The 24,818-nt window shown below is 38.9% G+C and overlaps 1 protein-coding gene across 1 annotated transcript in view; it reads left to right on the top strand.

Moving 5' to 3' along the window:
- suds3 (SDS3 homolog, SIN3A corepressor complex component) overlaps nt 1–24,483 on the top strand; it is a 60,521-nt gene extending 36,038 nt beyond the window's left edge. The window contains exons 6-12 of the mRNA XM_043715877.1: nt 2,068–2,224; nt 2,522–2,617; nt 6,169–6,230; nt 7,081–7,102; nt 7,246–7,351; nt 15,016–15,100; nt 23,779–24,483. Coding sequence (XP_043571812.1) covers nt 2,068–2,224; nt 2,522–2,617; nt 6,169–6,230; nt 7,081–7,102; nt 7,246–7,351; nt 15,016–15,100; nt 23,779–23,877 — 627 coding nt within the window. The 3' untranslated portion in view covers nt 23,878–24,483. The remainder of the gene's footprint in view (nt 1–2,067; nt 2,225–2,521; nt 2,618–6,168; nt 6,231–7,080; nt 7,103–7,245; nt 7,352–15,015; nt 15,101–23,778) is intronic.
- Nucleotides 24,484–24,818: the final 335 nt, after the last annotated feature.

Genomic DNA, 24,818 nt, shown 5'->3' with positions numbered 1-24,818 from the left:
GTTGCTGAACAAAGAGACCTTGGAGTGCAGGTTCATAGCTCCTTGAAAGTGGAGTCACAGGTAGATAGGATAGTGAAGGCAGCGTTCGGAAAGATGTTGTGAAACTTGAAAGGGTTCAGAAAAGATTTACAAGGATGTTGCCAGGGTAGAGGGCATAGGTTTAGGGTGAGAAGTGAAAGATATAAAAGAGACTAAGGGACAACTTTTTCACACAGAGGGTGTTATGTATATGGAATGAGCTGCCAGAGGAAGTGATAGAGGCTCGTACAATTACAACATTTAAAAGGAACCTGGATGGGTATATGAATAGGAAGGATATGGAGGGATATGGGCCAGGTGCTGGCAGGTGGGACTAGATTGGGTTGGGATTTCTGGTCGGCATGGACGGGTTGGACCGAAGAGTCTGTTTCCATGCTGTATATTTCTATGAATCTATGACATGCCAGAGAATTCCTAGAGGCCTGGCACTCCAACCACAACGCCATAAACAAACACATAAATCTCGATACCCCTCAGAAAACAAACAGGAAATGACATCACCACAAACCCCAGGAACCCCACCCAGGAGAAACCTATAAATAGAAAGCAGGAGACAACAGCTTCGCTTCACTTGGAGGTCGCCACTGATGTTACCTAGCCAGGTAATGAAACGTCTAGATATCAAACCTACAGCTCAGCGAGCAAACCTCACCCTAAATATTGGGTCAATGTCCTATAACTATAGCAATGTAACAGATGGGGCATATCTTTACAACTTCGCAAAGTGTAGTTCTCCATTTTCTACAATTTCAGACATGTTCAGTATAGAAGATGGGAATTCCTCAGCAGAATTCCTGCCTTGTGGATCCAGAAGTGGATTGGGAAGTATGGTGGAAAATAGCACAAACGTCATTCAACTAAGAAGGATAAAGATGAAATGCTTTTAAGGAATAGAATTTCACTCTCTGTCAGCTGGCTTAACTGAAATGTTTTGGACCTGTAGCATATGTGAGGAGAGGTGATCTGCTTCCACATCTCTGCTGGTGTTGGGGAGAAGTTAGCTATTGTCACACTCTTGAATTTAAACCTACAGATATTGATGAAATGTAACGTAAGTGTTTTCAAGCTTAAGATCTTTACATGGTTTACTTCCTGCCAGTTCAGCAAATACTTAAAGATTAAAAAAAACACAAATTAGTGTAATCTGAGACAAAGGCATGATTTGTAGATTTGGGAAGGACTACATGATCGAATCCATCTCTCAAAGATCTTAATCTGTTTCAGAAACTAGCTTTTCAAGATAGTGATTAAGTGGCTGGCATTAATGTTGCGACTCCTAATCCTTATAGTTCAAATTGCTTCCGGTTTTTGAATTTAAGAAAGGAAATGCAAGAGAGGCAATTAATATTCAATGAAGGACTGAAACACAATTGCACAAGAAATAAAAACACAGCTCTGGAGAAACTCCACATTTCTGGCAGTATCTGTGGAGAGGGAAATAGTCAATGTTTCAAATCCAATTCTGGCTCGTTGAACTCGAAATGTTAACTCTTTCTTTCCTCTCCACAGATGCTGCCAGATCTACTGAGTTTCACAAGAGCTCTCTTTTTGTTTTGTGCAATTGTTTTATTCCTTCACTGAGTTGTGTTTTAGATTCCCATGATTGAAGTATTTGAGTAATATCTGTAGGTGAGTTTCATTTTCCAGTTTCAAATTGCTTAGTTGCAACTTTTAGTGTTGAATTAATATGAAGTATTGCAATGCTCACAGTTATGTTGTAGTGTTTTAGCGTGAGTGTACTTTATTGATACAAGATAAATGTACAAATCTCTTCAAGAATAACGTGGACTTAATTCAACAAAACAAGCTTGTCTCTTTTTTTTGTACGACTGTGCCAATTTTATGGTGCATTTTATTTTTATGCTTTCAATTAAACTTCAAGCATCTATTGCCTAAACATTTTGTGAATTTCTCGTGATTTATGTACAGTCTGTAGGAAGGCTGCTAACCGTTTTGATTGATCTGGACATACAGGTGTTTTTCCTTTAATTACAAATGAGGTGTCAAAAAGTTTTTTTATTGTTCCAGACCGAGCAAGTGGAAAGGAATTATATTAAAGAGAAAAAGGCAGCAGTGAAAGAATTTGAAGATAAAAAGATTGAGTTGAAAGAAAATCTGATTGCTGAATTAGAAGAGAAGAAAAAGCTGATTGAGAATGAAAGACTAACAATGGAACTCACTGGGGGTATGTTGCAGGAATATTTAACATCCTCTGCATCCGGGTTGTTAGCAATTTGTTTCAGATTTTGACCAGATTGAATTGTTCTTTCGGTGCATTTAACTTAAAAAGTATATACAGTTATTAGCTGAAAAATTGCCTTAATCATAGAATTAACCTGTAGCCTTTTGAGGTTCTTCATTGATTATTTAGTTTTCCTGTTCCGTAGATGTGTAACAATGTCTGTCTCTGAACAGGTTGATTAGGAAAAATATAGTTAGCCCTTGACATTACAGAGTATAATGTATCAATTTATTATTGCAGATTCTATGGAGGTTAAGCCGATTATGACCAGAAAGTTGAGGAGAAGACCCAATGATCCTGTACCAATTCCAGACAAAAGACGAAAACCTGCACCTGATATCCTTTTATTAAATGAAATATCTACTGTTTGGAATGTTCCAGTTATATTATTCTGTTGTAAAATCAAGGATTATTTAGTGTGTTTTAACTATCAGAAATGTTTGTTGCACTGCTATAATTTTAAAATTAAATGTTTCAGGTTTTGAAATTTGTTTGTTTCAATTCATGTATTCCAAAGTAAGCAAATATGAATGGTGGTAAATGTTTACTTCATTTTTCTACAACATGGCTTTTTCATTTTTCTACAACATGGCTTTTGAAAACGATTTTATATCAAGAACTGGATACTAATACCTCCTATTGTTTGACAAATATCTGCTGGCTCTGTTGAATTTTCTTTTAGTTCAAAGGTAAATAAAAGAATTTGAACTACATTTGGTTTCTATCGCTTCGCCACCACCCCCAAAAACATCTCTCATCCCCCTTCTCCCTCCATATTCCTGATTGAAGGGCTTATGCCCGAAATATCGACTCTCCTGCTCAGCAGATGCTGCCTGACCTGTTGTGCTTTTCCAGCACCACCCTTTTTGACTCTGATTCTCCAGCACCTGCTTTCTCGTAGATTGTGGAATGGTCAACCCACTGCAAAATTTAGGTTTGAAAAGTTTTTGGAGATCTTTTCTAGAAGAATGTTTCAAAGCATGATTTATGAAGTGGTGCAGAATGGAAATGCTCTAGGTTTAATGTGTTAATTTTAGGATTAATGCATCTGGATGTATATCCTAACTACAGAGCATCCTTTTTGTGATCTTCAATTGGAACAAATAAACTAGCGTGCACCTAAACAGAATGAAACTATGAGCAGATACTCGCCCAGAAGAGATTCCAATTGCCCAATTATTTCAAGCTCTCCTGGCTGCATCACTGCTCAGACCACACATTCATCCTCCCAGTTCTATACTTAGTTCTGCATGCTACCAAGAGTAACCTGGGCATGAGGTCATGACTGCTTATTTCCTATTTAGGAGCAATAAAACCAGTCGTTAAATTCTGATTACATTCCCCTCCTTATTTTGTTGACAATAACACGGACCCTATCTGCTGGTTGTTCGTCTTCCTCCCTGAAGGTGCTCTCCAGCTGCTGAGTGATAGCTGGCACCAGGAAGACAACATACAATCCTAGTTTCATCTCTGCAGCCACAAAAGTGCATGGAATTCACTTTGGTTGTACTCCCCACCTGATCCCTTATTTTCATCCATGTTCAGATTAAGTATTGGTTGGAGAGTGAGATACACTCAGGGCCCTACTGTACTGTGAACCTATGTCTTTGGCACCTGTGAGAAGCAAACGAGGAGGAGATGTTGGCACAGTCACCATGACTGAGAAGAAAATTGCAATGGCCTGGTGTTCAAAAGGAGGAAGAGCATCTAATAGAGGGCACCAGTGAGAACCAACCAAAATGGATTATAGGAGATTTCAGTGCAATCACCATGACTGAGAAGTGGATTCCAGAGGACTTGATCTTCAACAGGCAGAAGAGCATCTAACAAGGAGCGCTATTGAGAAGTGACTGAGGTTTCTGACAGAAGTTGGCGCAGTCACCATGACTGCTAGTTTTGAGTAGCAGCCTTACCTTGATCAGCAGCCAGGATCTGGAATGAGAGAGACTGAGGAAGGAAGCAACGACTGGAGCAGATATAAAAACGTGAGACTGGGCATTAACCTTGATCAATGACGTAGGGTGTCTCACTTAAGCTGCACTTCATGACATCACAAGTTCAGAAGTAACATTTTGGATAGAAAGATTCCTGATCGGTAAGTAGTAGTCAGGTGATTTTTTTTTCCTTACCTTCAATTTCCATTCAAGTTTTCACACCCATAAGATTTCAGAGTAGTCTGATAGGTTGCTGGTTGAGTCAAACAGTACTGGAATTTAGAGTGGTACCTAGACTGTTGTTTGCAGAACAGTGCATGTAATCTTAAAAACAGAACTGTGTATGCTATAAATCCAAAAGAAAAACAAATTGTGGAAAAGCTCAGCAGGTCTGGCAGCTTCTATGGAACGAAGTCAGAGTTAATGTTTTGGGTCGTGTGACTTGGGTTGAAATCCTTCAGGGACTGATGGTTAAATTTAAGCAGCTGTGGATGGTGAGGAGGATTGCCAGAGGATACAGCAAGATAGATACGTTGAAGACTTGGGTGGAGAAATAGCAGATGGTATTTAATCCGAACAAATGTGAGATGATCCATTTTGGAAGGTCTAATGCAGGAGGAAAATATACAGTCAATGACACAACACTTAGAAGCATTAACATAGAGATCTAGGTGTGTAGGTCCACAATTCGTGGAAGTGGCAACGCTAATGGATAAGGTGGTTATGAAGGTATATGGCATGATTGCCTTTATCGTTTGGGGCATAGAGTATAAAAATTGGCAAATCATGTTCCAGCTGAATTTTAGTTGCCCCAATTGGAATATTGTGTATAGTTCTGCTCACCTCACTACCAGAAAGATGTGGAAGCTTTGGAGAGAGTACAGAAAAAGTTTATCGGGATAATGCCTAGTTTGAAGGGTATTAGCTGTGAAGGGAGACTGGACAAAAGTAGTTTGTTTTCACTTGAACATTGAAGGATGAGGGGCTACCTGATAAAAGTTTACAAAATTGAGAGGCATGGATAGGATGGATTGTCTGAGTCTTTTTCCCAGGATAAAAATGTCAATTACTAGACGACATATGTTGAAGATAAAAGGGGAAAGTTTTAAGGAGCTGCATGGAATGCAGCGGCGGTGGTACAAGCAGATCATTAACAATGTTTAAGAGGCATCAGATCAACGAATAGACAGGGAATAGAAGGATACGATTACATAGAGAAAGAAGAGTTTTTTAGTACGGGCTGGTGGGCTGAAGCTTGTTTCTGTTCTGTTCTTTATTCTTAGCTTGATGTTCATCCAATCTTTGTCTCTCCTTACATGTGCTTAAGGTATGGGGTGATCACAAACAATAAAAGTATCCACAAAACCCTGGAATATCGGAAGTTCAGCTGATTCACGTGCAGCAAACTTTCTGAAAAGTAGTGTGATACTCAAACCGTTTTTGTGATGTTGATTGAGGATAGAATACTGGGATAACACCTTTGCTCTTCAGATTAATAGTGGGGAACTGTTTAGGTCCACTGGAGAGGATGAATGGGGCCTAAGTTTAACATAAAAACTGAAAGAACTGCGGCTGCTGTAAATCAAACAAAAACAAATTGCTGGAAAAGCTCAGCAAATCTGGCAGTATCTGTGAACAGAAATCGGAGTTAATGTTTCAGGTGAACTTTGCCAGCAATTTCTGTTTTTGTTCCCAAGTTTAATATCTCAGCCAACATCAGTAGGTCAACATCAGTAGGTCAACATCAGTAGGTCAAAATCAGTGCTACATTGGAGTGTCAAGTACTTGAGTGGGACCTGAATCCATGACTTATTTGGCGATTTTGTTACCAGTTGAGTCACTGCTGACACATGAAAGAACTCCTTCAAGGATCAGAATACCTTTAAACTTTGATGCTTTGATATTCATAAAAGGTGTAGGAAGTGTTTTTCTCTTTTCCTTAACCAAAAATACCGCAGTTAAATTATTTGTTAACAGATGAACAGATTATGGAAGATCTACGAACGCTTAATAAGGTGATTTACATTGGCCATTTGGCAATAAAGGGCAAAGTTACTATGTTTAACCTTTTTGTTTGCACATGATTACATGTGTATGACATATGTCATCTTGCACAGACATGCATCTTGAGCTTTGTAAGATCCATATTGTGCCTATCATCAAAGTAATCGCTCTCAGCAAACTTTGCATATTACATTTATGTGTAATGCTGTTCAAGGTAGAAAATATGTAGGAAAGAACTGTCTGTACACTACAATAATTTTACTATGAGCCTTGTTCTGTTCCTCCATGAATGTCTGTATTTGGTCCTTTTACCTTCCAGCTGATGAGCATTCTCTATAGAAGACATGGGCTATTGTATCTCAGTATCTGTAACTTGTTAAATATGCACACAGGTTTTTTTTAATTGGAGACCGATCATGATCTTATTTCTAAACTGCTTTTCAATGCATGGAAACAGGTCCTACCCAGACCCTGTGTTTGGGCAAGATTCCATTCAACACTCCAGTGTGATCCAGGCCCACTAATGACTGGTTTAGTCTCAGCTATTGCCTCTGTGTTACAGGGATAAGTTGTAGTTGGCAAGCTGGGGTGGGAGGAACAGTTTTTTTTTGGTAGCATTTTAGCCTGTAACGTCCGTTGGGCAAGTTTTAAGTGAATACAGGGTTTAATCAACATGATATTTTAAATACTTTAACAAATTAACAGCTTTGTTTAAGCAATTGCAAACTATTACAGATCAATAAGATGCACAACCCTGAAGCAGTGACTTAAATTTGATGAGCCTGTACTCACTTAATTGCTGAAGGTGACATTCTAAAAATGTTTGATTCTCAATTTTTCTTCTCTTTTCATTCCCTACAGCTCAAATCTCCAAAAAGACCAGGTAGTTGCACTTCTATAACTATTTCCCCACATAGTTACCAGACATTTCTTTCTAAAATAATTTATCTCAAAGGAAACAAAAGATAGTGAAACAGTCTGACTTTGCAGTCTTTACCTTTTAATTTTGTGCTTCTGTTTTGACAGCATCTCCATCTTCTCCTGAGCACCTTCCGAGCACTCCTGCAGAATCACCAGCACAGAGGTATGAAGCGCGAATAGAAGATGGAAAATTGTATTATGATAAGAGATGGTGAGTTAGGCAGTTTTATTTTTCCTATTTACCATTGCTGTTATGGTTATCATTAACAAATATTCTGAATTCTCGTTGTTTGTCGCTGAAATGAACTGTAATAATATTGTATTTCTAAGGATGCGAAATAATGCCTGTTATCGTGTTGTCTTTAAGTTCCTATAAAACAAACTCGTCTTTTAAATCCTATCACTGTTTTGGCTCCTTCCTTAAAATGTGATTTCTGCATCCAAAGTAAAAGACCACTAGATGGTGGTACAAGCCCACTATTTCCAAATTTTCACCTTGGCCTTTCTGTCCATGGTTAAAATGCAGTGAAGCAGTTGTGTGAGTACTTTAATTGTTTTCTCAGGATTAGTAATGCATGCAAATCCATGTTTCAGTGATCAAATGTTTAAATTATCTTGACCACTGTGATTGGGGGGGGGGGGGCGAAGCCACTAAGAATTGATTAATGCATCAGCATTATAAGAAAGTAACTATTTTAAGGGTGAAATTCTGGTCATGATGGTTATTTAATTGCTTCTCTGAAGTGGAAGTTCCCTTGGAGATATGTAGATGGGATTGAGAGAAAACATGAACAGTCACCTTCATACCTTAACAAAAAATAAATGCTTTCTGATCCATTTTTTCCCCGATAGTTGCACTGTAAGGCAATATTCTATTTTATTTTGCATTCCAGTCTTTTCTAAATGTGTCTGTATCAATGTTACCATTTGTCAAGTATTCCAGGTGTTTTCTTTTTAAATTTAATATGAAAAAATGTCACTTGTCTACTTTGTTTTCCTTAAGCACCTTACTTATTTCATGCAAATTAAACCTAAGATTTGGAAGTAGGACTTTCATCCATTTGAGCCTGCTCTGTCTTAAATAAGATCATGGCTGATTTTGATATGTTGTCAACTCTGCTTTCCTGTCTGTGCCCCCATAATAATCCTTGACTCCTTCGTCTATCAAAACTCTACCTAACTGAATCTTGAATATTTTCAGTGATCTCTGAGCCACTGCTGCATTTTGAGGAAAGTAATTAGATTAGATTATTAAATTACATTACAGTGTGGAAACAGGCCCTTTCGGCCCAACAAGTCCACACCGACCCGCTGAAGCGCAACCCACCCATAACCCTACATTTACCCCTTACCTAACACTATGGGCAATTTAGCATGGCCAATTCACCTGACCTGCACATCTTTGGACTTTGGGAGGAAACCAGAGCACCCGGAGCAAACCCACGCAGACACGGGGAGAATGTGCAAACTCCACACAGTCAGTCGCCTGAGGCGGGAATTGAACCCAGGTCTCTGGCGCTGTGAGGCAGCAGTGCTAACCACTGTGCCACCGTGCCGCCCACAAACATTGTGAATCTCTGAATTAACAGTGCGGTGATAATACAACCAATCCATCGCCTCCGCTAATACTACATACTAATGAGAAAAAAATCTTTTAATCTCCGTCAGGGAGTGGGTCTGGCCTTGACCAAACTGCTCCATACCTGTTCCAACTGGGATCGCAAGTAAATAATAAAGTGCAAAATCATTCGTGATGACTGCAATGCTGGAACAATTCTGTGATGTTTCTCCCAGTGTTTTTTTTTGCCAATTATCTTCAATCAGAATCCTCTGGTTACTGGCCATTAGTGCCTTTTAGAAGCAGTTTCTCCCTATTGACTCTTTCACTTATAATTTTGAACCTTTCATTCAACTTATTACATGAAAGAACTCTAGCTGAAATCATATAGTTTAGTGTAGTGCGGTGATTAATTTTATGTCCGATAGTGCAGGTTCATAGTTCCTTGACAGTGGAGTTGCAGGTAGATAGGATAGTGAAGAAGGCGTTTGGTATGCTTTCCTTTATTGGTCAGTGCATTGAGTATACGAGTTGGCAGGTCATGTCGTGGCCGTAAAGGACATTGATTAGGCCACTTTTGGAGTATTGCGTGTAGTTCTTGTCTCCCTGCTGGAGGAACAATGTTGTGAAACTTGAGAGGGTTCAGAAACGATTGATAAGGATGTTGCCAGCGTTGGAGGATTTGAGCTGGAGAGGCTGAATAGGCAGGGGCTACTTTCCCCAGGAGTGTCGGAGGCTGATGGGTGACCTTATAAAATCATGAGGGGCATGGATATGGTAAATAAACAAGGTATTTCCCCTGGGCTGGGGGAGTCTAGAACTAGAGGGCACAGATTTAGGATGAGAGGGGAAAGATTTAAAAGGAACCTAAGGGGCAACCTTTTCACACACACGGTAGTGCGTGTATGGAATAAGGTTCTAGAGGAAATGGAGGAGGCTGATACAATTACAACATTTAAAAGGCATCTGGATGGGTATATGAATAGGAAGGGTTGAGATGGATAAAGGCCAAATGCTGGCAAATTGGACTAGATTAGGTTAGGATATCTGGTCGGCATGGACAAGTTGGACCGAAGGGTCTGAACATCCCAATGACTCTCAGAGGGAGACCTTGTATCTTATTTTTGTCTCCTCTAGTTCAAGTCTCTCCCACATAAGAAAACATGTTCCAGTATCTTTAGGTTTGCTTCCTACGTCCTCAAGGTTTATTCCAATAATTCTAATTTAATAAGATCACCTGTCATACTTATGAACTCTGGTGGGTATAGGCCCAACCTGTTCAACCTTCCTTCATAAGGTAAGTCCTTAAGTGCAGGAATGAATTGACTGAGTTTTCTCTGAACCTTTTCTTTATTCTTTCATGAAATGTGGTGACGGCGAGATATCACTGAGAAGACCATTTGTTGCCTGTTCTTAATTGCTGTTGAATGGCATGGCTTGCTAGGCATTGTGAGATCAATTAAGCGTCAACTACTGTGGGTCTGGACTCACTTGTATGTCAGACTTCCTTCCCAAAAGGCCATTAGTGAACCAGATGGCTCTTTGTGGCAGTCACTGTCATGGCACCATTTACTGATACCAGCTTAAAATTTCATATTTTTTTAATTGACTTTAAATTCCACCAACTGCTATAGTGGGATTTGAACACAGCGTTAGTGTGGGCCTCTGGATTGCTAGTCCAACGGCATTATGACTATACTATCACTTCTAATGTAATTATATCCCTTTTCAAATAAGGAGACCAAACTCCTAACCAGTACTCCAGATGAGCTCTCACCAATTCTCTATACAGCTAGAGTAAACCTGACATATCTATGCTCTATTACATTGTCCTTGTGGGCTTTGACTGAATAACATCGGGTATAATGTGATGGAGGTTTTAGTTGAAGGCTGAACTGATACTCATAATGAGTTGAAAAGTGTGGTGTTGGAAAAGCACAGCAGGTGAGACAGCATCCGAGGAGCAGTAGAATAGATGTTTCAGGCATAAGCTCTTCTTCATTCTCCTGCTTCTCAAATGCTGCCTGATGTACTGTGCTTTTCCAGCACCACAATTCTTTGACTCTGATCTCCAACATCTGCAGTCCTCACTTTCTCCAGATTCTCAGAATGGATGATCATCTTTATCTTTAAATTGCTAACCTTAAATATTTCTCCCATTACCTAATTGACTGGTGTACTTACACAAAACAACATTATTTTATGGAACATTCAAACGCTAACTTAGACTTGGATATTCCCGACTCAGGCGACTGACTGTGTGGAGTTTGCACATTCTCCCCATGTCTGCGTGGGTTTCCTCCGGGTGCTCCGGTTTCCTCCCACAGTCCAAAGATGTGCAGGTCAGGTGAATTGGCCATGCTAAATTGCCTGTAGTGTTAGGTAAAGGGGTAAATGTACGGGAATGGGTGGGTTACGCTTCGCAGGTCGGTGTGGACTTGTTGGGCCGAAGGGACTGTTTCCACACTGTAAGTAATCTAATCTAATCTAATTATCAGAAATTAATATGTTCACATTGTAGATAATTGTTAGCAATGTTTCAGAATGCAGAACATGGAGTTGTGCTGCTGTTACAGGGAAGAATTGAACGATAACTCTTTTTTTGTTCGGCAAATTCCTCAATTAGTGTGTATTGTGATCAACTTGTAAAGACTGGACTGTCATACACATTCTTTTAATGTATAACAGTAATGTTTACATAATTAGAGCTAAACCTTTAAATGCACTAAAGTAATGCTATTAGCACTGACTTAGTTCATGAGTATACAAAGTAAAAGTATACTATGTATTACTGAGCTGTCCTTGATTGGAAAACTTCTATTCTAGATCACATTTTACACACTTTTTATTCCTTTCTTTTGTTAATCTCCACTTTATCCAGTTGGGGGCAGCAAACTACTTTTTACTTTCTCCATCCTTGCATTAAATTTAAGCCTTTTAAATTTCAGATTTGTTCCTATAATTTTTCTTATTTCATCAATGGTAATTTACATGAACAGCCCCTCAATAAAATGTAAGATACTGATTTACTTCAATATGGGCCTCCATGTCAAAAACAACTTACAGGTTAGTCCACTGCTAGGTAACCTGTTTCCTGCCCTTGCTTATAACAATGCTATCTCAGCAGCCATCACCTCTACATCTTTCACTGTCTTCAATCACTAATTTTGTTCTCCTTTCCAGTTTCTCTCTATGGCATTCTGAATTCCAGTTCACGCCTAGTTGAAACACTTGAATAGATTCCTGGTTATGTGGCTGGATATCTAAGTCTAATTTCTGTGATGTCACGGACTGGTCATCTCCTGATGCTGTGCATCATTGTGACATTTTTTATTCGTTCTCTCATCTTTTGTTCTTACTCAGGATAAAATTGGATGGGAGGTGATAGACTTGTGTTTTAGTGGTAATGTCTCTATTTCTGGGCCTAGAGGTCTAAGTTCAAGTCTTACATGCTGCAGAAGTGTGCCATAACCTGTCTGAACAAGTTGATTCAAAATATCTAAAATTGAATCCAGTGCTCAGTCGTCTTCTATTTGGCGCTCACCATGGCCAATTAATGTAGAAATGCGTTTTTAACAAAAATTGAATATTGGACTGTTTAGCTAAAGTAGAATTCAAATGAGATGATGCAATAAGATTAATGCTGCAGTATGAAATTGCTTCGCTGAGTAGCTTTATTACTGAATTTTTTTTATCATTAATGAGCAAGTGAAAAATTTAAAATGGCTGGCCTAAGGAGATTATAATTTTCTTGAAAAACCAAGCAGTACAAATGTTAATTATTGAAGTCTCATCAGCTCATGGCTCGGAGTAAAATAGGAACAGGAACTGACCATTGAACTTTCAAGCCTGTTCATTCATTGACTGGATTATGACTGACCTGTATCTCCATTTCATTTGTCTGCATTTGATTTGCATCTCTTGATGCCATGACCAAATAAACACTCGCTGTTCTCAGTCTTTAACATTTCTGTTGATGTGTTATCCACAGCTACTTGGGTGAGCGAATTCTATATTTCTATAACTGTCTGTGAAAACTTCTTTTTTATTTCAGTCTAGAATTATCAAGTTCTAATTTTAAGATTGGTTCCGATTGCCACATTTTAACAAATAACCCCTCTCAGCTCTGTTATATCATGTTAAACAACCCAATATGTTGTCCCTGAACCATAAAGGTGTGCAACAATTTAACCCTTTAAATTCTGGCACACTTCTGGTAACTGGTCCAACGTTAAGAATCTCCATCCTGAGGTGAAGCATGCAAAACTGAACGCAATAACTCTAACCCTATCAGAAATGGGGGCTTACCAAGGTATAGGACAAATGAAGTGTAACATCATCATCTCTTTTATTTGTATTAATTCCCTCCAGAACCCTCCTCAGATCACAGAAGAACAGTGTAATAAACCATGCTAAATCATTCTAGAGTTTCAAATGGGAATCTTATAGTTAAATAGTTCAAACTATTTCCTCAAAAATGTCAATGCTGTATAGTTTTGATTTAAGTTTGACTTCAACAGTGGTCTTTTTTTAAATAACTGAAGTTCAACAGGTCCTCTGATTTCAGATGTTGGTCAGGAGATGGAGATTCCAAATATTAAGAGCAAGAAACTAATGGATTTTTTTTTAATGTAAGCTGAGTCAGACTTGTATTATAGCCCATTTTGTTATTGTGGTATTGTTAGCAACAAGACATTGCGCAAAGTGAAAAGAATACCCAAACTTTTGAGTATTTAATCAAGTTCAAGGCTAAAGTTTGAATTGCCACTGGTAAAACTTGTAAGTGAACTTTAAGACAATTGTGAGACCTTGGTGTTCTTGTATCACTGTATGGGATTAAATGATATTTAAGCCTCAGGTTAGAAGTATTTGTTGCAGAATCGCAACAAATAAATCAGAGTGGGGATAGAAGGCAGATTCAGATCCAAACCTGCTTCGTGGAGAAAGGGAAGTCCCTCAAATTTATATGTAACCCAAAGCTGGCACTGGCTTAAATCAGAGTTTATTCATCTACCTGCTTATGACACCTGTGATGGAGTTTGACAAATTTGAAGGATCTGAATAGTCAACAATTCTGATTTATTCAATTGACTCAAAACGAGATGCACTGTTTCTAATTGACAAAATTTGGTCCTTCCACTCCATCCTGAATTACTTCCTTGTAAAATGGCTGGATATTGATTTCACTCTTCTATAATGTTTTCGACTGATTTATTCTCACCTTGTGACATTTTGTCAGGCTGCCTCAATCTTTTTTTCTTGAACGTAGAATGTGAAAACTAATCTTCTTTCTTGTGTAACATATCCACTCCAATATTTAGGCTGTAATAGCAAAGGATGAAATCGAAAGAGACTTAAAATTCAGGAGTCTAAGATTATTAATATTTTCAGAAATGCAGCATTGGTTATTTAAAACCTATATCAATGATGGAGGCTGGGGGAGGTAGTACCATATTTGGGTTTACTTTTGAATATGTTACATTAATAAATGGTGCAAGTTATTTTAAGGATTTAATTTTGGTTATTTATTTCATTAAACTGGAAAATGTAGCCTACTAACATGGTGTTTCTGTAACCAAACTTGAGACGAAGGAAAGGTAACTTGTGATTTGATATCCTCTAATCAGATCTTCAGAGAAGTTGATTGTTTTATAGTGTAGTAACTGTTGTCATGTAGGCACGTAAACAACAATGAGTTGAGTAATTAGTTTTTCTAGATTTTCTTTTACGGTTGCTGAGGGGAAATGTTGGCAGGAGACTGTATACCCAAGTTGGTCATCTTTGAATAAGTTACGAAGGGCTACTAGGGATGGACAATAAATGCTGGCCAGCCAGCAAAGCGTATGTCCCATGAGAGAAAATATAAACACAAATTCTGCAATTGTTCAATACTCGCAGAACAGACCATATCTTTGATTTCATCTCTTTCAAAGGGACAGAGTCCATGACATTGTAGTACTTACTTGGTATCGCACTGATTTGCTTGTAATGGGTTCAGGCACAGGAATTGGATATGGAAAAGAATACAGTAGTTCCTCTCCACCGTTCCTGCAGAGAATATGTTCCAAGACCTACTGCGGAAGTCCAAAACCCCGTTTAGGAGCGAACCCATCCATTTAAATGGAAAAATTTACCTTACCAGCAGCCTCCTGGTCCCTGGTTCTGGAATGTTCCCTTTCATATGTTTAGGCTGCAGTAAACTGCGGGTAACTGAAACCGTGGAAAATGATTCTGCGGATACGGGAGGGTCACCTTGTATTACACTTAAAAGCGATAATTTTGAAATGTGCTTACAAATGTTTTCATTCCTTCTATAGGTATCACAAAAGTCAGGCTATCTATCTGGAATCCAAGGATAATACGAAGATCAGCTGTGTAATTAGCTCAGTTGGAACAAATGAGGTATTATTATTTCTTCTGAATAGTGTGTCTTGATGCTTTAGCTTTCTGACAGATATTTTAATTTGGGTACCTTCTCTTTAAAGCCTGATCTGGTAACTTCATTTAAACAGCTGTTAAGGGGAAAGCCAACATGGAGCAACTGCAGGCCCATGGCTTAAGGACTGTAATGTTTGACTTTTAAGTTTATTTCTTTATTTTTCTACTTTATATTAAGAATTACTGTAAGTTTGAACTTTTTAACTTATTTATTTTTCTATTTTTTATTCCTAAGATTTTGTACCTAGCTACCTTTGTACTTTAAGATGGTGCCAGGAATGGCAACTTAGTATATTTTTCACTGTGTTCTTGTACTCCTGTGCTTGGGTACACATGACAATAAAACTTAATTCTAATTCTTAAACACTCACTTCCAGTGAACAGTAGCAGCCATGTGTAGATTGACTGCAACAACTCAACAATACTCCTTTGACAACTCCTTCAAAGTCTGTCTCCTCCAATATGTCAAAGGAAAAGGATGAGAGCTCCAAGTTCCCCTCCAAGCCACACCTCATCCTGACTTGAACTATGTCACCATTCTATCATTGTATTAGGTCAAAATCCTGAAAGTCCCTCCTTGACAGGTCTGGAAGAAGAATCCACACCGACTAGTTCAAGAAAGTAGTTTGCCATTACTACCTCAAGGGCAACAAATGCTGATGGGCAACAAATGCTGATGGGCAACAAATGCTGATGGGCAACAAATGCTGATGGAAAGAATAAGCAAAAGATTGAACTGATTTAAAATGGAAAACAATTTATCTTTAATCTCATTATGCATCTTTAATCCATTAAGGGAAATAAATATTTGTATCGATTTAAATGTCAATATTCAATAATATTGGACATTTTGTATGAAAAATTCAATATAGTAATCTGGTGTCACATTTTTCAAGTCCTCATTTTTGTCACTTATTTATTGACATTTTTAATTGAGTACTTCCATCTAAAATTATCTAAAATGTTTCAACCTTTTGTCATTTCACACTTTTTTTCCATTATTCACAATAACAGGTCTGGAATTAGCTTATAATTGCAATTTGAAGACACATAAATTTGTTTTACTGTTAAGTCTTCCGCAGTATACAGGGGAACCTCGATTATCCGAACGTGATGGGCGGGCACAATTTCGTTCGGATAATCGATTATTCAGTTAGTCGATTAAATGCCTTTCTTCTGGGGCTCGGAGTTTTAAAGATTGCTCCTCGTTCAGGAGCCTGCAGCAGCACACAGCGTGCGAGGCTCCGCCCCCAACCCTGCCCCCCAACCCCCAAAACCGCTGCCCCCAACCCCATACACACCCGCCCCCTCTCCGGGGCAGCTGGACTGTACATCAACAACAAGACTGCTGCTGCTACTGAAATAAGTCTCCAAATTATGCACGCATGCACGTGCGCGCACACAACTTTTTACTGCAACTTTTTGACAGGTTCCAACTCTGCCCTGTACAGGGCAATGTTGGAGAGATTATCTGGGAAAGGGGGTTTATGGTACACCCCTGTGTAGAACTCCAGGGAAAGTGTGGGGAGAGAGAGAGGGTGGGCAGTCAGTCATTTGGAGACGGTGCCCGTTTGATCACTTGGAAACACTTCTTTGATGTAACGTTTCAATCGGGACCGCGATATCTCCTTCGGATAATCCAATTTTCGGATAATTGGTAATAGAGTTTCCCCTGTATTCTAGTTCATATTTGCTCGTATTTGCTGTTCAGTTTAATTGCTATTTAGTTATTCAGTAATATATCTTAATACAGTGATATGCAGAGCAGGTTTTAACAGTGAAGTTCTTGTTTGCTGGAACAAAACTGATGTAATCAGCTGAAATTACTATTGTTGATTACTTCTAAGAAAGCATCATAGTCAGGTGCTGGTATAATATATTTCTGAACTTGATTGCTGTCACATGTTTGTGGGGAGATTTTAGATGTAATAATCAGACTTTAATGTTTCTCTGCTCACTAACCCAATAAAGTGAATGGGATAAAACTGTGGACCAGTGAGCACCAATATGAAAATTCCTGCCTAATATTTGTTATATAAAATCATTAGATTACATTACATTACATTACAGTGTGGAAACAGGCCCTTCGGCCCAACAAGTCCACACCAACCCGCCGAAGCGTAACCCACCCATACCCCTACTTTTACCCCTTACCTAACACTACGGGCAATTTAGCATGGCCAATTCACCTGACCTGCACATCTTTGGACTGTGGGAGGAAACCAGAGCACCCGGAGGAAACCCACGCAGACACAGGGAGAACGTGCAAACTCCACACAGTCGGTCGCCTGAGGGAATTGAACCCGGGTCTCTGGCGCTGTGAGGCAGCAGTGCTAACCACTGTGCCACCGTGCCGCCCTGTTAATAGCTCATGGATGAATCAATTTTATCTCTAAGTCAGACATTTGTGGGTTCAAATCTCATTCCCAAAGACTTGAAATATCTAGGAAGACAGCTTTTAGTGCAGGGCCAAGGCAATTTTGGTTGAAGTATTAAGCTATTAGTTATACGGCTACAGTAGTAGATTGATATATTACTGGATTAGTAATCTAGAGGTCTATACTACTAATTCAGAGTCATGAATTCAAAAGCCATTGTGGCATTTCGTAGATTGAATAACAACATATTTGGCACCTCTAACATGATGAAATGTTTCAAGTATCTTCTCAGGAGCATTACAAAAACAAAGTATGATATGCAGTGACTGAAATGGCTGAAAACTTAGTCATAGAGAAGAGATAATAAGCATAGCAACATGAAAGCTAGGTGCAGAAGTAGGCCATTTGTTCCTTTGAGCCTGCTCTGCTATTCACTACCATCATGGAGATAGGCCTTATGGAATATCTTAAAGGATGAAAGCAAGGAATGCAGAGAATTTCAGAGCTTGAGGTTGAGGAACTGAAAGCATGGCTACCAGTGGTGGAGGATTTAAAATTGGGGGTGCACAAGAGGGCAGATTAGAGAAACATTGATATCTTCAAAGGCTAATGCTAAAGTGCTTCGGAGTGGCAAGGCCATGGAAACATTTGACACATGAACGAGAATTTGCAATCACTGTTGTTTGCCCGGGAGCCAGTGTGATCATGGAGATGATGGCGGAATGGAACTTGCTGCAAGCTAAGACAAAGGAGATAGAATTCTGGATGACATCAAATGTATGAGAGTAGACTTTTTTTGTATTCAGTCCATTCCAGGTATGTGGACTTTTCTGGCTAGCCAGTGTTTATTGCTCATCCCTCGTACCGCTTAGTAACTTAGTTACAGAGGAGCAGTGAGGATTTACCATCCCTTGACAACATTTCCTCTCAGTTATTGTTTTAAAAAAACAAGATAAACCATTTATTCAACTCATAGCTACATACTGCACGACAACATTAAGGCCAATCAGGAGTGCATTTGAATAATTGAATCAGGAGGTTAATGAAGACTTCAGTAATAGACAAGGAGTGAGTGCCATGTTCAAAGTCTTGTGATGTTATGGAGGTGGGAATATATAGGCTATCTCAGTGATGGCAAGAAGATGCGTTTGGATTTTTAATTTTGAAGTTAAATGTAGAACCAAGGTTATGTACATACTGGATTAATTTAAGACTGCTAGGGAGTTGGCAGCTAGAGTGTAAAGCATGGAGAGGGCACTGAAAACTGGCAGTAGTCCTCTCAATATTTAATTGGCTAGAATATCTGCACATCCAGTACTTGTTGAGTAAGCAGTTTGATGTAGCAAGAGCAGAAGAATCAAGAGAAGAGATAACAAGCATAGCAACATGAAAGCTAGGTGCAGAAGTAGGCCATTTGTTCCTTTGAGTCTGCTCTGCTATTCACTACCATCATGGTTGATCCTCTGTCTCAATGCTATATTCCTGCTTTCTTTCCCCACCTCTTGATGCCTTTAATATCTAAAAATATATTGATCTCTTTCTTAAATATATTGTTTGATGTGGCTTCCACTGTTGCCCATGATACAGAGTTCCACAGATTGACCATCCTCTGAGTGAAGTAATGTTACTGTATTTCAGTCCTAAATGGTTGGTTCAATCTGTATCCTGAAACTGTGACCTTCGTCCCAGACTCCCCATCTAGGGGAACTGTAGACCCTGCCTGGTTGTCTAGCTCTGTTAGTATTGTATGTTTCAATCTGATACTCCCACCTCATTCTTTTGAACTCTAATGAATACAGGCCCAGTTGAACCAATTTCTCCTCGTGATCAAGAGTGTGAATGAGGGAAGTTGATGTAGTTTATATGGATTATAGCAAACCTTTTAACAAGCTTCTACATGGGAGACTGACTGAGAAAGTTAAAGCACATGGAATTGAGGAAAACTTGGTGTGATGATTCAGAAACTGGCTTAGTAATAGTATACAAAGGGTAGTGACAGAAGGTGATTTGAGTGATTGGAGGCTGGTGTCCAGCAGTGTACTACAAGGATCAGTACTTGTGACCCATATTGTTTGTTATATACGTAAATGACTTAGATGAAAATGTGGAGTGAATGTTAAGCAAATTTGCGGACAACATCAAGAATGGTAAAGTGGTTAATAGCAAAGATGTTACAGAAAATGAAGATGGGTTGGTCAGGTGGGCACACCAGATGGCAGATGATATTTAACCTTGGCAAGTATGAGTTCATGAACTTCACAACAAGAAACAAGATAAGGGAGTATTTAATGAATGGCAGGACGCAGCAGTTTAGAGGAACAGCGTGATCTCGAGGTAAGTATTTACAGATCTCTGAAGTCGGAACAGTACATGAATAGGATAGTTAAGACATACGGGACACTTACTGTATACCACAACGATGAAAGCATGAGAGCAAGGAGGTAATATTGGAGTTATACAGAACGTTGGTCAGGCCACAACTGGAGTGCTGTGTGCAGTTCAGGTCACCTTACTGCAGGGAGGATATGATCTCACTAAGAGACACAGAGGAGGTTCACCAGAATGTCTCCTGGAATGGAGAAATTGAGCGTCAAGGACAGACTAGATTGGCTTGGATTGTTTTCCTTAGAGCAGAGAAGACTGAGGAGGGACATGATTGAGGTGTATAAGATTATGAGGGGTATGAACAGGGTGAACAGATAGTAGCTGTTCCCCTTGTTTTGAGGGGTCAGTCATGAGAGGTCATAGTTTTAGGGTAAGGGGCAGGACATTCAGAGGAGATTTGGGGGAAAAACGTTTTTACTCAGCAGGTGGTGGGAATCTGGAATGCACTACCTGGGAAGGTAGTGGAGGCTGGATACTTTACAACCTTTTAAAAAATATTTGAATGAGTACTTCAAATATCATAGTGTCCAAGGATACGGGACAAGTGCAGAAAATTTAGATTAGCACACTTAGTGATAGTTATGTTGGGGCAGACTCGATTGGGCTAAAGAGCCTTTTCTGCGTTGTATGAATCTATGAATCGCGGTATCAGTTGATTGAACCATCTGTGTTCTCCATCTATGGCAAGTATATCCTCTCTTTGGTAGGGAGACAAATCTGCAAGTTCCTATACAGGAAACACACACAAGCTCTGGTCAACCAGTGATGAAGTAGTCAATAAAGCAGTGATTCTGTAAAACAAAAAATGGGCAGCATGGTGACTCAGTGGTTAGCACTGCTGCCTCACAGTGCCAGGGACCCGGGTTTGATTCCAGCCTCTGGCGACTGTCTGTCTGTGTGGAGTTTGCACATTCTCCCTGTGTCTGTGTGGTTTTCCTCTGGGTGCCCCAGTTTCCTCTCACAATCCAAAGATGTGCAGGTTAGGTGAATTGGCCATGCTAAATTGCCCATAGTGTTCAGTGACGTGTAGGTTAGGTTCATTAGTTATAGGTAAATGTAAAGTAACCAGGTAAGAGAATGGGTCTGGGAGGGTTACTCTTCGGAGGGTTGGTGTGGACCTGTTGGGCTAAATGGCCTGATTCCATACTGTAGGAATTCTGTGATTCTATGAAAGTACTCCAAGATCTTTATAACTGCAATAAGACATCCCTTGTTCTGAACTTAAGTTGTCATGCAGTAAAGGTAACATACCATTTGCCTTTCTAATTACTTGCTGTTCCTACCTGTTTACTTTCATTGGCTGGTGTCCCAGGACATCATCCCTTTGTGCATTCACATTTCCCAGTATATCACCATTTAAACAATGCACCGCATTTCTGTTTTTCCATATCAATGTATAACTTCACATTTTTCTACATTTTATTGTATCTGCCATGTGTAGGCTGGCACACAATCACCATGAACCCTCTTTCAAATCTCCTCAACTCCCAATCTGACCTAGTTTTGTTTTATCAGCAAACTTGAAAATATTACATTTGTGTTTTTCATCCATGTCATTTATACATTCTGAACAGCTGAGGTCCAAGCACTAATGCCTGCAGTATACCACTAGTCACAGCCTGCCTCCTGGGGAAAAAAAATTTTGTCAATCCGTACCAGTATATTGCCTCCAATCCCGGTGCTTTATTTTTGCCCTCTAGCTGCTTAAGTGTGACCATTATCAAAAACCTTATTGAAATCCAAATACACCACATTCACTGGTTCTTCCTTATCTATTCTGCCAGTTACAATCTCAAAACAACTCCAGTAGATTAATTATGATTTCTGTCATAAACCCGTGCTGAGTTTGTCTACCCTGTTTATGCTTTCAAAGTGTTACAGACACTTTTCCCCACATCTGATGTTACACTAACTGGTCCTTAGTTCTGTTGCTTTTGTTTTAATGCAGGAGGGTTATATTTGCTCCCCTCCAATCTGTAGGAACTGTTCCAGAGTCTGTAGAAGTTTGGAAGATGACCACCAATGCATCTAACATTTCCATGGGGCATTTTTTTTATATTACTCTGGGATGCAGATTACCAGGTCCTGAAGGTTTGAGAGCACACAACAAAGCTAATGCTGTATCATCAGATGATGCCACTCGATAATGTGCCAATGTGAAATAGGACAGGAGTAAGGAAAGATGTTTGGATTATAACAATGTTAACGGTGTGGGACCAGGAAGAAAAGCCAATGTAAGTGGCTGCTTGGTTACATTGCTCCCAACGATGTAACTTCCAAGTATCAGCCTTTAATTTAAATAGAACAAATTTGAATTGTGCTAGAAGACCAAAGAAATTTAATAGCAATTAAATATTATCAGACATTAGATTTTCGAACAATTAAATATTATCTATAGAATACATATGGTCTACTCACAAAAACTGTCATTGAGCCAACTGTTGTGGAATGAGAAAACATGGCAGCCAGTTTACTGGAGAAAAGAATCCCAGCCTGCTGGATGGTAACAGTTGGGTGTTGGAGAAGAGTAGTGTGTTCAGCCATTTCAAAGACAGTAAAGAGGTTAAGCATGGAAAGTTAATCTTGATAGCAGTCATTGGGAATTCTGTTTACTTAAACAAATCCGGACTAATATGATATTGCTAATATTGGTGACTGTGGAATGATTAGATGCTTGGGGGCAAAAAAACTAATTCACGCATGTCCTTTTGAGGTAGGAAACCTGGCATCCTAATTCACTCTGGCCTTTGTGAGACTGCAAATCTGTTATCAATATGGATGATTCTTAACTGCCCTGTGAAATGAACATGCAGTTTACTGAGGCAGCTCACTACCGTCTCCTTGGTACAGTTAGATCATGCCGACATCTGGTGAATTAACAAAGAAATCAAGGCCTGATGGTGTTGTTGGGTAAATATCCCAAGACACTGTTCGAAGAAGCAAATGATTTGGTTCTATTTGCAGCTTTTCTGCCAGTATTTCTGCTTCAATCAATATCATTTATAAAAGGTTCATTATCAGGTCATTTAACTAGTCATTATCACATTCCTTCTTTATTCTCCTTGCTCTTTGTAAACTGGCTGCTATGTTTTCTCATACCACAACAGTAGCTAAATGGCAGTTTTTGTGAATAGACCATATGTATTCTATAGATAATATTTAATTGTTCGGTACGAAAATCTAATGTCTGATAATATTTAATTGCTATTTAATTTCTTTGGTCTTCTAACACAATTCAAATTTGTTCTATTTAAATTCAATGCTGATACTTGGAAGTTGCATCATTGGGAGCAATGAAGACCCAAATATGACAAATACTCATCTCTTAGAAAATTGAATAATACACTGGATTGCATGTCAAAGATTTGTGTTCAAATGTATTTTGTTGTATTTGTACAGTTGGGGATTCATGCATGTCTGGCTGTAGTATCTCTACGAGATCCTTTTGCCTGAATGTTTTAAAACTCAGGTAATGGACTTCAGTTTTGAGCTCCCAGTGAAATATGCCAGAACTAATCTCATGTAGCCATAGCGTTTACATGTGTAAGCCAGAGATTAGAAATCATGCAAGGAATATCGTCTCTAACCCCCTAAAGCCTATCCACCATCTATAACATGCAAGTTAGGGGTGTAATGGAATACTTGCCACTTAGTTGTATGAGTGCAGCTCCAACAACCTTCTCAAGAACAATAAATTGGGATTGACAATAAATGCTGAATTGTCAGTGATGCCATGAATAAGTTTAAAAGTAGTGTTCTGCTCCGTGCTTTGTGATAACAGCTGTTAAAACTATATTAGTAAAAGATTTAAATTCTTTGTTTCCTCATCTGATTTTGGTTTTTCATCTAATTGTATTTTTGCTTTTCAATTTTTCACAGATATGGGTGAGAAAGACAAGTGACAGCACCAAGATGCGTATATATCTGGGACAGTTACATAGAGGAGTATTCATTATACGTAGGCGATCTGCTGCTTAGCACCAAACCATGTTTGTGACTGAGATCTTCCAATTTTCTCTCTGCTCAGAGAGTGACTCCTTCCTGGTTTTTTGTATGGAAATCTGTATTAATACAACCAAACTTAATGACAGACTGAAGAACACATAATTTGAAGACATTCTTTCTAATGCCAGTTCTGATGATTGTGTATATTTTTAAGAATAAAATTCGCCTTTTCAAGGATTTTTCTTTCCTTTCACCTTCCTCCAAGATGAAGTTGAGCATTCTTTATGGTTGAAAACTGCCATTTTGTGGATCGTTTCACTTATTCCAGATGACAAAATGAAACCAGTTTTGCTTCATTGCTGGACAGTCTGGTACCTCCTGAACGTGAACAATTCAGTTGCCTTTTTTTTTTGGGGGAAAAAGAAATTATTTTGTACATGTTGTTTATTTTGTAATAGAATGCTTTACCATTGTCACTATTAAACACAGGCCAAAATGTGTTTTTTTTTGTTTTTAAATGTGTATTAAATAACCTTGTTTCTTTGAATAAATCAACTTGAGTTTATGTTTTGTGGTATTCCCTGTAAGCATTAATAAACCTGAAAATGGTGGCAGCCTTGGTTATGGTTGGTACTGGAAGCTCTACTGTTATTCCTTTAAAGTGTTTTACAACCTCTAAGCTTGGAGCAGAATCAAGTCAAACAATTCTACTCCAATTCATGTTACTAACTTCATTTGCCAGTGTACAGCTCTACTTTGAAGTTGTCATCTAAAAATGCTCATGGATGATTCAGAAAGCTTTTAAGCCTTCTCCCTTTGATTTGGCTCTCAGGAAACATTCAAATATTTGAAAGACTTGTTCTTACTGAAGTGACATTTAAATAATTTGATTAAATGAAGAATATACTGCTAATGTAATTTATCATGTGACATCTAGTAATTGATGCATTACCACTGCTTGACGCTTAAAGAAC

This window comes from Chiloscyllium plagiosum, chromosome 25 (genome assembly GCF_004010195.1).
Source record: "Chiloscyllium plagiosum isolate BGI_BamShark_2017 chromosome 25, ASM401019v2, whole genome shotgun sequence".
NCBI lineage: Eukaryota > Metazoa > Chordata > Chondrichthyes > Orectolobiformes > Hemiscylliidae > Chiloscyllium > Chiloscyllium plagiosum.
This window is presented reverse-complemented; position numbering and strand designations above follow the sequence as displayed.